This window comes from Chamaea fasciata, unplaced genomic scaffold (assembly GCF_029207755.1).
Source record: "Chamaea fasciata isolate MVZ Bird 193981 ecotype frontalis unplaced genomic scaffold, bChaFas1.0.hap1 SCAF_1, whole genome shotgun sequence".
In the NCBI taxonomy this organism is placed as follows: domain Eukaryota; kingdom Metazoa; phylum Chordata; class Aves; order Passeriformes; family Sylviidae; genus Chamaea; species Chamaea fasciata.
In genome coordinates this window covers 104864460-104882733 of record NW_027094086.1, presented here as the reverse complement: position 1 = coordinate 104882733, position 18274 = coordinate 104864460, and the positions used below count along the sequence as shown (strand labels likewise).

Here is an 18274-nt window from a genome sequence, read left to right as displayed (position 1 = left end):
AGGAAAAACAGCCTCTCCAAATTACAGCCCAAATGAATTAGAGCCATCCAAATGGCTGATCAGTGTCACCTGATGGAGTCCAGCTTAATTCAGGATATGCCTCCTTGGTTTCTCAGTGCAATACAAACTAGAAAAAAAAAAAAAAGTGGCAAATTAAATATGTATGGGGCCTTGGCAGAATTTTCCATCAGCTATAGATTATAAAAAAGGAGGAGAAAGCAATATACAACTAACAAGGCAAGTATGCATTAGGCAAAGTGAAAATGCAACAAACAGTCTCTAACACCACAACAGGACTGCCACAGAGTAGCTGCCTGTGTCTGCCAAATTCTAAGGGAAGCTTAGAGAAAAACAAGCCCACAGAGACAGAGCATCCCCACAGGAGAGGCACATGTCCTGTAAACAATTGCACTACTGCAAGCTGGACTCTGAACTCCTGGTGACTAGTTCCCGAGTTGCTAAGTCTGGCCATGTGAATCCAACAGCATTCCTTTTACAGAGATTACCTACAAATATTTCAAAGGACTGAGGAAAAAGCACTGAGCTCCACCTATGCATTTTTGTTATGTGTATTTACATCACTTCTTTTCTCCCCCTCATTCTCTCCCCTTCTGATAATGCTGAAACATCTCTTTTTTAATAGCAGAAAGGTGCTAAGCAATTCAGCTCAGAATATTTTTACTAATGAACAAAAATAGGATTAAGAATTGAAAATATAGTATGATTAAAAATTAAAATTAGAGAATTTTTTTTTGCTTCACTTGATAGAGAAAAATTACTTGCCTTCAAACAGAAATTCTTTCAGCATAAAGCAAATACAATGCACCACCATGTGAGATGGCTCCCCCATGTACATGATACTGTAATAATTAGGGCATTCTCCATAGCTGAGGGAGAACAGATTCAGTTTCCTCATATGCCTAAAAAGATTTGAACTCTTTGGAGAGTGAGATTATCAGGGGATGTAGGCTATTTTGAGGTGTGTGGCTGTGACCGCATACCAAAACTGCTAAGTTTTTTATAAAAAGTTCAAGTCTTATATCAGCAGGAATGCACATTAATGTGCAGGTAGCTGCTGCTGCCACAAGGCTGGGAGAACTCAGTCAGTGGAATCCCTGCTCCCACAGCTAAGTAGGTGTTTTCTAGCAGTTGGTCATGGTGATGGCAGACAGGTAAATCACGGGAAAGCATGGCCATGGTCAGGCATAAGATATGCTCTTTGCCAAGGGGACATGGCCTAGAGTGGCCTAAGTACATGAGGAAATTCCGTCTACAGAAACAAGATTCCTAGGCTTTCCTTTTGGACTCCATTCCCCATCTCTACTGAGAGCATCTACACCCCAGCTTGCCATCGATCGATGTTGCTGAGGGCAGATTTGTTTTACCAAAAAATTCATTCCTTGTTCCCTGACAGGAGGGAAGATTAATAAGGTAACAGTAGTGCTTCAGAGAAGAAATGGGACTTAAATACAGTGATGACCAAAGGGTCTCTTCATTCCAGACACTGGGTGCATAGAGATTGCTCCTCCCTCCCCTCTCCTTCAGCCTGGACACACACAATCTGTCCTGCACAAGCTTCCTGCTGGACTGTGGAGCCTTGACAGAGAAGGACACCCATTTGTTCAGCTGTCAGCGATGCCACAGCAGCAAACCCAGCATTAATTACATGTAATTATAGCCATGCTAGGACAGAAACCTCGGCTGGATATGAAACACTTAAAGGAAATAAACATATAATGCAGGAAATCTGAAATGAGAGCTCAGGGTCACAGGTAAAATTCAAATGCAGTATCTTGATTTAAAAAAAAAAGGAAAAAAAAATATCAATCAGCAGGCTCTCCCAAGGCATTTCACCTCTAATTGAAGAGTGAATTGTGTTTACTTAACTGCTCACGCTCTTGACTGTCTCTCAGCAAATGAATCGTGATTACACTACATAAAATTCAGTGTTTGGCTTTCTTATGATCCCACAGGACTGGATTCCACACTTTAACACACATATGTAAAAAAAGAACTGAACTCTGAAAGATGCCTGTTCATTGTATAGAAAATAAAAATGTTTCTTTCAAATACAGATTGTAGCCCCTCCAGTTTCTGTCTCCACAGCTGAAGTGGAAATCAAAGGAAAGGCCACATATGCTAAAGGTAAAATAAAAGCTGTTTCACATTCAGATTAACACTGGTCAAGGGCTACATAGGCTGCTGTAATCTTGGGTACCTAGAATCTTATTATGTAACATGCAGATTTTACACACAGAAGGATCTTGGTTTTTTTCATAATGTGTATGCATAATTCTGGAGTGTTCAGCTTTAACTGTTGCAAAGGTACTCAAATTTGATAAAAAACTAAGTTTAAGTGAAAAACTTACTCAGACTTTAGTCTCAAATGTTGTCATCATTGAAGCAAAATGAAGAGCTCCATGCAGCATTTATGAATCAAGAATAATTTATCAGAACAAGCTGGGAATTTGAGTGAAGTTGGACATAATAACAAAAAAACCACCACAGGAACTGAAAAACGTTCTAAAACTTTCTGGCAAACCACTGTGTTTTAAAAGCAACCTCCCAAATATATTGTTCATCCCCACTTACTTGAAAATGACAGACCTGATTCTTGGATCGTCTTCTTTCGTCAAAATGGCTTTACAGCTGGAGCAGAAATAGTTGGGTAGAGCACCTCTGTGCAGCAGGATTTCTGGGTACTGTGGTTGCTACACCAATATTAACTGATCTTCCATCCAGCAGATGGAATATCATGGGACAACTATGTCTTCTCATGTACGACTGTTGTATGGTCTCTTGAAGAGGTGTGACTTGGTAGAGGCTTGCAGCAATGATGAATTGTGTTTACAACACTCTTGGTCCTAGGGGTTGGCAGAGTGCAAACTCAGTTTAAGGTGAACTGGTACATCATTCACTGAATACTTTGTGGGTGGCCATGCTACAATTCCAAAGTGTCTTAGCTGTTACGGCACCTCATGCTGAGACATGGCTATATTGCCTTCTCATCAAACTCCTCTAAGCCCATTAAGCACCATTCCCTCATTAGTTTCACCTGAAAAAAGACAATACAGAAACTAAAGGAAATTCACTCAGAAACAGAGGAGACCAAGCAGGTGGTAGAAACATGACCTTCCTTCATGAGGTCAAATAGCTTTATTGTGATTAAGCACTACAATACAGTATATATCCATAAAAAAACTCTATAGTGTATATAAATTATTCCTTCCATTCAGTAATTCTCTTTTTGTTTTCAAATTCTTTTCATTTCCATTACAGCTTTGGTACAATGTGATTTTATTATATTTTTAAATACTTTTAGCTTCACAAACTCAACACAAAGTACAAAACTAATCCGAATTGGGGATATTACAATCTACACAGTGGTGTTCAGTGGTAGGAAAAAATCTTACCTCAATGAATTCATGTCACTAGCTAAGCTATAAAGGCATACCTAGCAGACATGACAAAAATATGCACCATTAACCAGCAAACATTTTTTTTTTTGAAATTTATTTTACTTCTTTGTTTTTTTACAGGTTTTTCCAGCAGCAAATCACTTGAGCATAGTCAGTACTCGTGTCCTCAACGGATTATTCTGTTGTGTTCCTCTTCATTTGAAGGCCATGATTTATTTGTCAAATAATGCACCTCGATCCTCATAAATCTAAGCCACAGTGTCAGTACTTGACCTGCCACCCTGCATTGTTGATGCTCGCACAGTTTGTCCTGCAGCTGGCAGAAATAACTGGAACGTTATTGGAGGGGCAGTGTGGGGCAATCAACCGGAGGTTGTTCTGTGGGGCAGGAGGTATGACATTACAGTAGACAGGCATTCCAGTGGCTGTAAGTGTTCCTTGACCTGATTGATTAGGTAGCATGATTGGTTGTTGATATGATTGTTGCGGCAATCCTTGAGAACCCTGGGTCATTGGCACCTAGGTAGGAATATGGAAAGACGTAGGGGAAAAAAAGATAGCAATTACTAAACAAGTTAAAGTAGGTTCCCAGTATCCCTATATTCCTTTCATCTGAATTTGAGTATACTGTGTGTTCTGCCAAAATGTGCTGTTTTCTGCTGCTCACAATTGTTCTCATCTCTGAGGAATTCTTTTGTTACAGAAGGTTTTAAAGAGAATTCCCTCTGCTTTTAGGCCTAGAAAGTGTCTCTGTCATGACCCAGTAGAATATGCATTACTGGGATCAGTGCAAACAGAAGACTTGACCCTGGTATTAGGCCATCTAAAAGGTCTAAACCTTTAACTTGATCATTAACCTTTAAAACACATTTTCAATATGATAATTCTGAAGATTTAAGGGGAAAATTTTACCCATAAGCAATTCCCCCATTTCCACCTGTGTCGCTGAAGTGTTTTCAAAGAAGCTGAGGGAAAAGGGGAATGGCTGCTCAATCAGTGCAATCTGTTAAAATGAATTAGATGTTGTTTAGTTTCTTAACTTTCCAGAGGGACCAGTAGGAAATGTAAGCACAGGCCACCTCTCACATGCGCTTGGCATAACTCACGGAAACTAGGTATGAAGGTGGGGAAATAAGTCTGGGTAACTTACGGACTTGGTAAAAATCAAGCCACTGCCTTCCCTCTCCCCAGAACCCAATAAACAATAATCCATCTGGCTACAGCTTGTTATAGAAGACATGGTGAGATCCTTGGCAGGAGTCTCCACAGATGAGTAATTTTTAACTGGATCAGGCAAAGCCCTCAACTTCATTACAGGAAACAGTACTGCACTGGCAAAAAAGAGAAGAAATGAACAATGTTCTTTTATTTTTTAAAATTAATTTTCTTCACAGGAAGAAGTCTATAATTCCTTCGTTCTTTGTGACATTACCCTCACTGCAGGCTGTAATAAATAGTTCATTTGAAGCATTCCAAAATCAGAATGAAAATCAGGAGTACTAAGACCATGTAAATAGGAAGCAAGGAAGCCGATTTGACGTAGAAGCATATTCATCAGAAGGCTTCCTGCCACACACTATCCAAATGAAGTTATAAGAGCACTGTGTGATGCAAAAACTTAATTCAATTAAGCATTCTCCAAGGAAAAAAGTCTTTCCTTACAGCTCCTAAATACCTGATAAGACGACATGGCTGGATACTGCACCATCATGCCTTGCACCTGATTTCCCTGTTGATTATTCATCAGGTTCTGGCTTTGGGGCGGCTGCTGCATTCCCATGAGACCCTGGAACCCCTGCTGCTGGTTTGGCAGGACAGGCTGGTAACCTGGAAGAAGAAAGACATCTTCAAATACCCTGTTGCTTGCACGGGCAAGATTACAACAGTTCTAAGGTACAGCAAATGATCCCATCATTTATACCAGGGTTAGTCAAAAAGTTCATTGTTCCCACAGAAATATTACTGGAAATGAAAACTGAAGTGCAATAAACAAGCGCCATGAGGCGGCAGCCCTGGCATGCTGACCTGAGTGGGTAGCATGCTTTTGTTATTCTTTTTAACACTGTGGCAGAGACCACCTGGAGGAACATCTGACTGCAGCACAGGGCTGTAATGCCCTGAAGTGCCAGAGTGCTACTGTCTTTTGGCTATTTCCTCAGAGGCAAAACTCCCAACAACTTCAAGGACATCAGCACTTGGCCTTCATGGTCTAACCTGACAATTTCTTTCAGGTCGCATTCCTAACCTTACCCTCTTACCTTCTTTGTAATGCAGCTCCCTAGCATGATATGAACAGAGAAGCCTTTATTTAACCAAGAAGAACATCTCTATACAAACTGGCTCTCACTTGCAAGGTTTTTTATGTAATTAGAGCATATTAAGGGTCATAATCCACTGTACTATTTTCATGTGTGTCAAAGCAGGAAATCATAAATTAGGGATATCCTCCCTATTGCTTGGTAGGAACACTGCTAACACATAAGTGCCTGCATATGGATGAGAAGCTGATGCTTGTTTTAACCTGCGACTAACTCTATGGTCGAAGTCACCACAACATTGCAGGTTTTCTGCTGGGATGGCTCCTCTAGGACTAATGGAGAAATGGGCAAAGACTGGATGATCAAGCCGCAGCAGTGTGGATGGGAAGGCAAGCACAAATAAAAAACTGCTCAGCAGCAATGCGATTTTGCCTGGGAACAAGCTTAGGCAGATGGAACTGGGCTGGCTGGGTTATGCTGATATTTAGCAATTAAGAACTTCACAGAAAAAGCAGGAAAGGAAAGGAGGATGCAGAAAGATCCTGCCCTTGAAAAATGTGGCCAGACATAGGTATTATAAATCTATGAATAATTTCTCCTTAACACATTCTGTGTTCTTTAGCACTCATATTTCTAACACACAGTTATGCAGTTCACTACTAACTCTGTAGTGATGCTCTTACAATAAGCATATTTCAGACAAAGACGAACTACCAGAAGGAGCAACTCTGTGTCATCTTTCTACGAAAAAATTGTGTGATGTCTGCTCAATTTGTATTCGTGAATACAGTACCTGGTTCAATATACTTCACAAAGTGAAAACCATTATCTGGATACTTCTTCATCATGTAACAGAAATAAAATAACAAATGTTTCTGTTTCTGCTGGTCTATTGTCAATTGATAGCTTTCCCTCTAAATCTGTCCTTATGCCAAGAAAATGTTGAGATTTCTGGTCAAGTATTTGGCATTTAAGATGACATTCCAGAGATTAATTTCTCCAGTCAACTGAGCAAAATAATAATAATAATAATAAAAAAAATTCCTGAGTGATTAACTTGGCTGGAATATAGCATTAACCATCTCCCAAACTCACCAGATTATTATACATTCAGATTTACTCTTTTCCTATGCTCAAACACTGTGTCAGCATATTTTTTAGTCATAAAAATTACCAACATCAGAACTGCTGTAACTGAGTTTACAGAAGGCTTATACAGCAATAATAAAACTGCAAGTCCTCTTCTGCTCCAGCACACAAATTATGGGGGGAGGGGATAAAGGATAGAGATAAAAAATTTAGCATTACTCTTCTGGTATTTGCAGGACTGGAAGTTTAAGTAGAGGGGTGTCAACTGACGAAAGAAGAAGAAACATGAAATTCATCTCCTGTCACCTCCGGCTGTTAAATTAAAGTCCCAGATATGTAAAGAACCATAGATGGACAGTGAGCCAGGGATCAAGCAACACTTTTGTGGGAATGCAATCCAACACTGGATCTGGGCTCAGAGAGCTGGATTGTAATGCACCAGCACAGGGTGGCAGACTGGTGCTCGGCAGAGACAGAAACCACTGGGGTCAAGTAGAAAGCAGCCCTTCTGTTATTTGTAGTAAATATGATTGCATCAACATTACTTTTGTGAAACTACTGCTAATGCCCTGCTGTGTGTTTGAATACACACAGCTCTCTCTTCACCTCAGCTTTGTGTTCCATATTCTCCAAATATGACAGATTTATGACTCAGTGCAGACATGACTATCAAATTGAAACAAAATATCATGGAAAAGTTGAAGTAATTACCCTTAAGATGCATGCATAGGCATGATCTTCTGGGGGTATTGCAAAAACACAGTCATAGAATAGGTTTGGTTTGAAGGGACCTTAAAGATCTTACAGTTCCAATGACATGCACACATATAAACACCCAACTCTAAAAATCTCTGTACTAGCAAGCACTACTTAGTACATGACATAACCACTCCAGGTTTTAGGTGCAGAAATATGAAAAGGAGATGGGCTGAAGAGCTGAGGTTCACTGGGCTATGTATTATTATTTTAACAATCTTACTGTAACACTCTTCAAGAATTTTAGCAATTTCTCTTGACCATAGGACAAGTGCACCCATCACCCCTGTCCCAACCTGCAAAGTACATCAGTTACATCCCTGAAAACAAGAATAAAACATTTTTCCTACTCCTTGTGTAAGCCTTTTGCAATGCTCTGTCCACAAAGAAAAGCCTCAATACAAATATTTCATGTGCATTCTAACACACTTCTAATTTGATTAGATGGGAGCAAGTAGGCTGTATTCTGAATCCTCTTAGACTTTAAGGGAAAATAAGTCACTTCTTTGTCCAGAAGAAGGTACTCTTGAATATTTAATGTCCTGACTTGTGAGTAGAAATGGGCATGTTTAAGAAGTTTACTGGCCTGTGTGTATCTTTGCAAAGACGCTGGCTGTCATCTCTTCCTTACTTAATACTCATGAACTATTTTTTTTTTTTTTTATGATCAATACCCTTTGGAATTAATTGAAGCTGTGGATGCTAGACCATGCTGTAGAACCCAGTACAGCATTTAGTCAAAATCCAGCATCTTCTTTAAGGTACTGCATCTTAATAAAGCCACTTTATTTTACCTGATAGCAAAGCCTGACCCTTTATTATGTTAAATACATGAAGAAAGATACAGGTTTGTCCATTCTATTGAACATGAAAATGTGACAAGGTACAAAAGTATATTCCAACATTACAGAGAAGGTACAGAATATTAAAAAGTGAATTATTTTTTTTCTCTACAAACAAACTTTATAATCAAGAAAAAAAATATGCTGTGACAAAAGAAAAAAGCCAGTATTGGTTCTGCTAAATGGCTTCTGTTTCAGCACAAATGAAAGTAGAACAAGTGGCAATCCATTTGGACAAGAAATTGTTAATATCAGAAACCAGCTGCTCTGAATTTCCTATCACTGCAGCCCAAATTCTCCATGTAATAGTTGAAACAGGTCCTCCAGTGTTTACTGGATGTTGATATCATTGTATGTTTCTGCACTCTAGCCAAGAAAAAGAATGGGGGTGGGAGAACTGAGATTAGTATCAACCTTTTAGCACTGTTTGTGAAACTATATCCCTTTTTTTTTCTTTCTTTTTCCTCGGGCACAGACTATCAGAGAGTGCCATTCCACCAAAATTACTTAATTTGTACACACACAGCGAAGTCTTAAATTATGCCATGCTTTTCACGTGCTATTTACTTTTCAGTGACATGGAAATAATACTGTATTCTCAAAAGTCTTGAAAGCTGACTGCAGTGCATGAGAAACCAGGCTTTACTGGGCAGAGGTGGATGTTCTGGAGCTACAAAGGTGTAAGAAAAGTGAGAACAGGAAATGGCAACATGCTTATGCAGCAATAGTTTTCTTTGCACTTGCTCTTTTGCTCATTAGCTTTCATACTACATGAAGAGCAATCCTTAAAAGCCTCTTTACTGTCCCCTGAGAACATACATACGTGGGTTATTTTCTAATGGCAGTACACATCAGATGAACCATCCTATTACTGCAAGCTCCAGGGCCTCTTTACTGCAATTATATCATCCTGCTCTATGTTATCTCTGCTACAAAGGAGGATTTTTTAAAGCAGGGCAAACATGAGAAACATTGTTAAACAACCAGAGGAACAAATCGTGCACAGAATTACAATGATTGCCTCAGAGGAAAGATGGGCCTTGGATTCCAGCTGAAATGGAAGAGGCCGTCATACCATCAAGGTAATTCTCTGAACCTTTATAGCCTGCCTCACCATGCTAGAAGTCATTTAACTTAAACATCCCAGGGGAGAAAGACTGCATGAAAGACCCAAAAATGTTTTCCTCATTTCAATCTAATGAGGCGATTGCAGCTCAAAAGACAAAATGCAGCAGCTTTAGACTTCTGCCAGTAGTGTCACCCAGAGCTACAATTAAAGCATGTTTGGTGCTCTCCTGGCCTCAACACACATCCTTCATGAATGGCACATTCATGCTGGGAGGGACTGCTTCATTGCTCACTTTAGATTTGAAGCATGTGTTACCAATGTTCAGAACATGTGTATCAATACTGTGGGTAACGAGTGCCTGATGAGAGTCCCTGAACTGCAAATCTCATTGTACTCTTGCCACTTGAACAGAGTCTTTGCATCCATGCCCATTCAATGCAAACACATATACTCATGGTGCTTTTGTTGTAACGTGATTTGAGAGCTCACCTGCTCCTTTTCTGCTTTACTTTGTCTAGTGCCACCTAAAATTCAGGTACCTTGGCAACACTGCAGTGGCTTAGGCAAGCCAAGTCCAAAAGAAAGTCAAAAGGGAAACCTCAAGCAGAGGGGGTGGGTGGAATGCTGCACAGAACCTGGTCGTGCTCCTGCCTGCTCTGCAATTAGTGCAGTGCATTTCTGGTGCCCTATGCCACCCTCCCTTTCCTTTCCCCTTCCTCCCCCAATATGGACCATCTCCGCCCCTGCAGCAGCTGCCAGGAGCACTGGGAAGAGACTGAATTTGAGCTCACATGGAAAAGCCAAGGAGAACAAGCAACAACTCCTGGTGTGGACCCTGTGAAGCCCTTGAAAATATTTTAACAGCAAACTGCACACAGAAGGTGTTTACATTTGCAGAAGACTCCCCAAAACTGGTAAGAGCTGAGACACAAACTAAAAACACGATCCAAAGTCAGGATGCACGCCTCTTTCTGAAAGGCTTAATGAGCTCACTCTGCTCAACTTATTCAAAAGACGAAGAAGCATCTGCAAATAGACAGTTGTGCTGGTTTTGGCCAGGGTGGAATTAATTTTCTTTCTAGTAGCTAATATGGGATTAAGTTTTGGATTTGTGCTGAAAACAGTGTTGGTAATTCAGGGATGTTTTATTTACTGCTGAGCAGTGCTTACTCAGACTTTTTGCTTCTCACAATCCCCATCAGCGAGGAGGGCTGGGAATGAACAAAAACTTTGGGAGGAGGCACAGGTGAACAAAGGAATATCCCATACCACATGACAACATGCTCAGCATATACAGCTGAAGCAAGGAGGGAGTGAGGAATGCTCAGAGTGGGCATTTTTCTTCCCGAGTAACTCTCAGGTGTGAAGGAGCCCTGCTTTCCTGGGGGTGGCTGAACACCTGTCTTCCCATGGGAAGCGGTGAATGGATTCTTTGTTTTGCTTTGCTTGCACACACAGCTTTTGGCTTCCCTATTAAACTGTCTTTATCTCAACCCATGAGTTTGCTCATTTTTAATTTTCTGATTCTCTTCTCTGTGCAGCTGGGGAGAGTGAGTAAGAAGCTGCATGGGGCTGAGTTATTGGCTGGGGTTAAAACATAACCACAGTTCTTGAGCAGACCAGAAAATGGTATAATAAAATTAAATGTCTGGAAGATAAACCTAGAACTTTTCAGATTAGAAATAAAATTCAAATTTTCAACAGACCCTATAAGTAACAGGGAGGCAATCTACTAAGTGTGGAAGGACGTTTGTATCATTTAAAACCTCTAAAATGAGGAAGGACATCTTGCTAGAGGAAATTCATCAGTTTAATAAGTAGTTCTGGTAATAAAAAATATTAGAATGTGCTCATTGTACAGTATTAGTCAGACCATTAAATTACATAGTCCAGATTTGAAATGCTTAGGAAAATGTTAGCCAGCTAGTTTTTGACACTCTTCCTGTCTCCTAAGGAAAAGGACTAATCTTTTGTATATGAGACAGGATCCTCTCCTTTGTCTCTCCTCCCTTTCCTCACATGCTGGCAATGCCACCCAGTTCATTCCACAAGCAGAGTTCACCTGTGTACAACGGATATTCTAAGGGATAGTTCTGGACTGTTTTAGTTCACTTTGTCCTGGCTGGAGTAGTGCTCAGTAGACTTTGTAGACTGAGGAATATGGTTGGTATCTATTCCCACAATTTTTACTAGGCTACATTCTCCCTTACTTTTTGAAATAAGCCATGGGCAAAGTATTAAAGTGGGTGGATGTAGATTTTACTTTATAATAATACAAATTTACTATTTCCATGATTAAGTTATAATCAAGAAGAAAAAATCACTGTAGAACTACAATTCACTCACAGACATATCAGTACATTATGTAAAGTTTTTGACAACTTCCTTTTTTACCAAAAGCTCTGAGCTGATCCCTCCCAAAATATTTGCAAAACTGGAAGGACGAAAAAAACTTAAGCAAGCTGTTCAGTGAGATCAAACACTGTCTTAGAATCACAGAATGGAATCACAGAACTGAATCATAGAATTGCTTAGGGTGGAAAAGACCTCTAAAATCATACAATTCATCCATTGCTCTAACACTGCCACATCCACCACTAAACCACACCCCTAAGCATCCCAAAGAACCCTCTGATTCTCAAACAGACCCTAAAGGTTATCTACAAAGCAGGAGGAAAGCCAGCCTAACTGGAAAACCTTGCATAGGACAGTTGGCCAAGTTGTGGAAGCCACAGAATGAGACCCATTCTGAACACGAGTGAGAGCAGGAATTCAAGGTGAGTGCTGCTCCAAGGCACTTTGTTCTTGCTGGCTTCTCATGTCCAGGTGTGATGTGTCAGAACTGGGTGCCCAGTAACCTGAGGAAAAGGTTTGGGGTTTTTTTGGTTTTGCAGTTGACCATTATCTGACAAGTTTCACTGAAAATGATGGACTAAACTCTCATGGAATGTAAAATTAATCTATGAATTTACACTAATTTTGATTTTAGCCTCACCTCAAAGTGTCTGCAGTCTGGAAGACTCCCACAGAAGACACATTAATTAATGTCTCCCTTCTGGTGTTATTTTCTGGGTGAGTCTGGAGATTTAAACTGCATCTTGTGCAGCTGGAATTCAAACCACTTTGTAAACAATTTTGTAGTTTAAGCTTGGATCTAAAATCCAAAGCACACTGCAGAGCAAACCTGCTGCAGTTGATCTATCCATTCCTATTGTGTCTGCTTTCTCTCTGCAAGACACATAAAAATGTCCTGACCTAGTAAGACATTTGAGCTTTATATTCTACTTGAAGACATCATAGATAATTTATGGGTGTGAACTGGACACCATGTGAGCTAGAAGGACAAGTACATAACAGCTGAATGCTAAAATTCCATCCTTTTCCTTTCAAAACACAAGACTATGCAATTATTTTATTTAGTTTTCACACACATACAAAGCGAGGAAAAACCAAACAAGAATACCTATGCCTGAAACAAGGAATTCTTAAGAAGCAACAGAAAAGGTATGAAGGTATGGAGGAGCATGTAAAACAGCACAAGTCAAAAACCACAGCAGCACACAGACTCATTTCGCCCACAGCACTTGGCAAGTTCAGACCCTCCAAAAACAAGAGACGACTTTTAACACAAGTGATTCACAGTTTGGCTTCTTTCATTTCAGGTAAAAGCACATGCCACTCCAGCAGTACAGCTTGCAGGGAAAACCATGGGTTATTATGTTAAATTTGTTTTCAAAATTTTAAACTAATGGCATCGATTCTTTCAAGTTGTGCGAGATCACAACAATTTTTAGCTAATGGCACTCCAGCTACATTCACTGGAAACAACGCAGCAAATGTATTCCTAAAGTGATTACAACGACAGTGACTCGAATAATTCTCTGCAGAGCTGAGGTTATAAAACTGCAGGATGTTGAACTTTGAGTCTTGAAACATAATTGCTACCAGAATTGTAGCTCTGAGTCCCTAAATTGGCCATAGCTTTGCAAAAAACACATTCATGGTTCCCAAACCTGGTAACAGACCAATAGCCACATTTGTTGTCAGACTCAAACACAAAAAACCATGTTCAGCTGCATTAAGAAACTCAACAAGATGTATATGCATCAGAGATATGTGCCTGTAAGATTTATTATCCCAAGAGAAAAAACAAAAATCCTGGATAAAAGAAGTTGGACTGTCTTCCCCGCCCCTCTTTCTCTCTCTGGTTTACAAACCTACAATCCTATGAAAGCAATAGTGCAAAAGTATCTTCACCCGGCTTCAGAAGAAGAAATAAAACTGGGAAATTTCCTGCAATTTTGAATTATTCCAGAGCAACCTTTTAGTTGGATTTAGTAAAATATTCTGCTACACTAGATTTTTGATTTTTTTTTTTTTTTTTTTGTGGATAATAGCTCTGAAACTGCCCATGTGGCAAGTTCCTCTAGAGTGCTAGAAGAGGATCTACCCAGGTGAACTGCCCCTCCTTGTCCTCTTGCTTTATTCTTCCTCAAAAAGCTGTGTGAAATCTTGGTTTTACTTGTTTTGCAACCCCAGGGGCTGGAAGAAGTCCAAAGCACAGAGCATCTGAAGCATGGACAGTTTCATGTGCCACTCAAAACAATGCTGCTAACTGGGGGTACATCACCACTGCTAACAAAATGAAAAAAAAAAATTCAGGAAATAACTCTGCTTTTCCCATATAAACTAAAATAAGGTACATTTATACAAAAGCCAAGATAGACTGCTTTTTGCACAGACCTTTCCCTGAGAACAGTCACTGCATAAAACAAATGAGTTCACCTGGGAGGTAGAAAGACTCTTGTTGGGGTGATTTAGATTATGGCAATGAGAAATTGTGGAAGCAACACCACATATCACAATGTAAGATTTAGCACTTATATGTCAAAGGAATATTCATTACCTTTTACCCATTCTTCTACCTTTTTTCTATGATGCTAAGTTCCAACCTGGAAATGAGGAATAGCATTATCTTTTAAAAAACATTTATATGCATGCTTGCTGTCCGACCGGTGAAAAAATGTTTTTGCAAAGAATGCTGAACATTTATTTAGTGCCTGCTACTCTGTCATCCAAGCAACTACCTTTAGGGAAAACATACAAGATCCTGGATAAATTGAATTTATGAATCACTTAAAGATGCATATCTACCCTGCAGTTACTTTTCCACACCTGAATAGAGTTGGTTTAAAACTCAGTGACTTCACCACTGAGTAAAAAGGCCCAGACAAGTGAGAGGTATGATTAAATACTTTCATTATATACCTAATGAAATCACATACTGTAACATCTTCTGAGACTAAAATTTTAATTAAGGCAGGCTGGCATTTTGGCTTTTTTTGCCCCCCTCATGTTCCAGGGGAACAGCAGGTAAGGTCAAACAAAAAGCTTATGTGATAAAATTGCGTGAGAGTGCTCCTGGGAGACCTGGCATTATTAACAAGAACATGAAGAAGGGCACAGTTGAACAGTTCAAAGATAAATGATGGCATTCAGTTTACTTTTTGCTATCAATTGGAGAACCTGAGAGAGCTGTTATTTGACAAGAAATATATGTAAATCGGCATCAAAAAGAGCTTGAATGGATACAAATACAGGAGACTCAAGGCTGGAGAATGTTTTTCTTCAGTTTAAAATGTGGATCCGTTCCTTTACTTCTTTATACAAAGGATTTTCAAATTATAGGGACAGCTTTAAGAACTTGCTACTAGTGAGTGACTTGCTGCTGAAAATAAACCTGTTCTTGCTGAGAACCTAAAACCATGTAATTACATGATACTTTAATCACTTATTTTATTTCCTTTCCAAAACACATTTATTTTATGTTTTGATACCTTTCAGCACTCTTCCTGCTCTTCAAAAACTACAATGTATTTTTCTTGTTCTTCTCGTTGAAGATAAATCTAAAGATAAACAGAGGGGCACCTCTTACAGACATGGTATATAGCTCAAAGCTTCTGTAAGATTCTGAAAAGAAAATTCTATTTTTAAGACAAATCCTTTTATCTCACTTCAGTAAAAAAAAAAAAAAAATTGAGGGAACAGCCAGCTGCAATCCAAAATAATTGCAACACAATAATGCAGGGCTCCATTACAGCAGCCTAATTCCGGTAAAGCAGCTGATCCAGGATCTTGGCACTTGCCCAGGCCCTGGGGCCCGACTTAAATGCATTAACCCAAAGTATGTGCAGCTGTTTTTGTAATCTGAGCCTTCTGCATTTTATTGGAGACCAAGAAAGAGGAGAAAAAAAAAGAAAAAAAAAAAAGGAAAGAAAGAAAGAAAAAAAAAAAGCCACCCAGCCAGCAAATGACACAGGTGAAATAAAGAGAGAGAAGGAAAGTATTTTATGTGTTTGAACTAAGTTAATCCATGGAGCCACATGAACAAGCTCAACAGCTTTGGAGAAATGAGCTTCAGACAGCATTTTCCTTTGGCCAGTACCACGAGCAAGGGTTTACATGGAGTGCTGCAGTTGCCCAAAGCCAGCAGAGGTGCCTGCAGGGAGGGTACTGCAAGACCTGGGAGGATACTGCATTATTCTGAGAGGGGTGAAGCCTTCTCATCCCAACAGAACTAACCCACTGGAGACATGTACTGCAAGCTGGTACACAGTCCTCATGAAAACACGGAGGTCCAAAATAGTGCTAAAGAACATGCAGGAATAATCCTGCTCTCATTCCCTGCCCACTTATCCTAAGAACCTTAAGGAGAGTCAACCGACACCCATGGGCAGGTAAATAGATAATTTTGGAAAAAATGTAGGATGCTTGTAAGGGAGATATACTGCTTAACGACCAAACAGAGGCAAATCTGGTAGTAGCCCTTACTGTAGACACAGACAGTCACATTGATGAGCCCCGCTGCAATTCCTCTTTAGGAGGTTTTTGAATAGCTAATACACAACTAAAACATCAATGTGAGAACCCATTAGTGTTGACAGAAAGACTCTTTTGGCACACAACTTGCTCTTTAGATGAAGAGCAGCTGCAATACTCTCCATATGTACCTGTGCCTATGTCTGCATTGTGTGGCCACAGAATAACTGTTCTATGCCATATCTATTGATTTTGTTAGCAAATCCCTAAGGAACTGTGCAATGGGACAGCTAACCACCAAAACAAAACTCATTATGATTCAAAAAAAGCATAAATACTAAACTAGCAGGATCAAATTTTCCATGCCAGCTGCAAACCACAGATTCACTGAATTTCATCAGGTTCATTTCCCCTGGTTTGATTTTCTGGATTGACCCCTAATAAATAATGGCAGGTCTGAGCAAAAAAAAGTGTTAAGCCCCGTGTATTGATCTATCTATAACTTTGCTTTTGATAGCAGCTTGTTATCTTGGCATCAGCTCTTGATACTGATGAAATATCTACAAGCACGAGCTGAGAGTGAAAATCCATGCCAGATACTGTGCAAATTTCAAAGAATAACTGCAATCCCTACAATGAGGATGATGCATTCCTGATGAGAAAAGACAACTGCAGGTAGAAAAATAAGCACCCAAGGGAAATAATTTGCCCAGAGAAAAGGAGAAGAACCACACAATACTTTTCTGAAAAGTACACCAAAATATGTGTGCTGAATGCTTAGACCCCTATTCTGAGCTGGGACTGCTCGGGCAGGCTGCTGCTCACCAGCAGGGTTGTGGAGATGGATGGTCCCTGGGCTCTTACTGCTTCTGCCAGGCTGTTCTTTTCCACACAACTCCAGGTACAGGTTCCTGCCCTGCCCACATCCTCCTTATTGGAAAAGGACTGCAGCGTTCTGGTGATACGTTCACTGCACTATGTTCCATTTTACTGTGGGCAGACTGAGGCAAACCACTGCTAGCACCATATCACTAACAAACTCTGCTTTTTCATCTCCACAAGTGGGGCTCTGCTTTGTGTCTCAGCCTCAGGAAGAGTTTTCATAAACACAACATCAACTGTAAATACTGCCTGCAACAAAGACACAGCCACTGCCTGATGGCACTCTTCCTCCCCACGGCTTCTGCATATACAGAGAGAATCAGGAGCAAAAAGCCTTGAGTTTGTTTGTTTACCTATAACATAAGGACACATCAAGTTGCGGACTACAGCCCCCAGCTCGATGCAAACAGGCACAGGGACGACACTGAAGCCAACAGGACTTTGATGGAGCATATGTCTGCCCATATGGGTCCAACTGCAAAAATCTCATCTTTTCCAAGTGCACTCAAGCAGAATGCAATCCAAAGACTACTGGGGTTAGCAGTCAACCTTAACCAGCTCTGTACCATATTAGAAGCACTCACCTGCAACACAGTGATTACTCCAGGCTCTATAAAGCAGAGCCCTTGAGAATTTGCTTAACTTTTAAGCATATAAGGTAATTTCTTGATTTCAGAGCAATGATTTTCAGGCTTGAATACACTTCTGGACCAGGGAACTCAACCCCTTGAAGGAGAAGATCTCCAGTGGGAAAGATACAAGCACATTTATTCACACTGTATTCTTATCATTGCTTTAAAAGGTTTCTGAGAAAGTTGACCAGGCAGGTAGCAATCAAATTAAGGAAAGAGAGGTCATGTTCCAACAAAATTCAGTTCTGCAATATATGAAACAAATTTATTCTCAAATCCTTCTGCACAATCACTGCTTAACCCGCAAGAGAAAAAATGGGGCAACGTGGGACAGCCTGCACTTGTATGTGCCTATGTGAAAGAGCCATTAGACCAAGCAGTGGCTATGTACCAAGAGATACTGGCAAATAATAAACCAAATGGCAATCAGGGATGAGCCTACCTTACTTCACTTCTGCAGCACAGACATAGGGATCTCCCACTCATGTTTGCCTTGCAATTATCAACC

At 40.1% G+C, this 18274-nt stretch overlaps 1 protein-coding gene across 23 annotated transcripts in view; it reads right to left on the bottom strand.

Annotated features, from left to right (window-relative positions):
* Positions 1-3120: 3120 nt before the first annotated feature.
* ARPP21 (cAMP regulated phosphoprotein 21) overlaps positions 3121-18274 on the bottom strand; it is a 142075-nt gene continuing 126921 nt past the window's right edge. For all 23 annotated transcript variants that reach the window (XM_066191922.1, XM_066191933.1, XM_066191895.1 and 20 more), the window contains 2 exons: positions 5095-5246; positions 3121-3938 (listed from right to left, as the gene is read on the bottom strand). In XM_066191922.1, the coding sequence (XP_066048019.1) occupies positions 3681-3938; positions 5095-5246 (410 nt within the window). In that variant the 3' untranslated portion in view covers positions 3121-3680. The remainder of the gene's footprint in view (positions 3939-5094; positions 5247-18274) is intronic.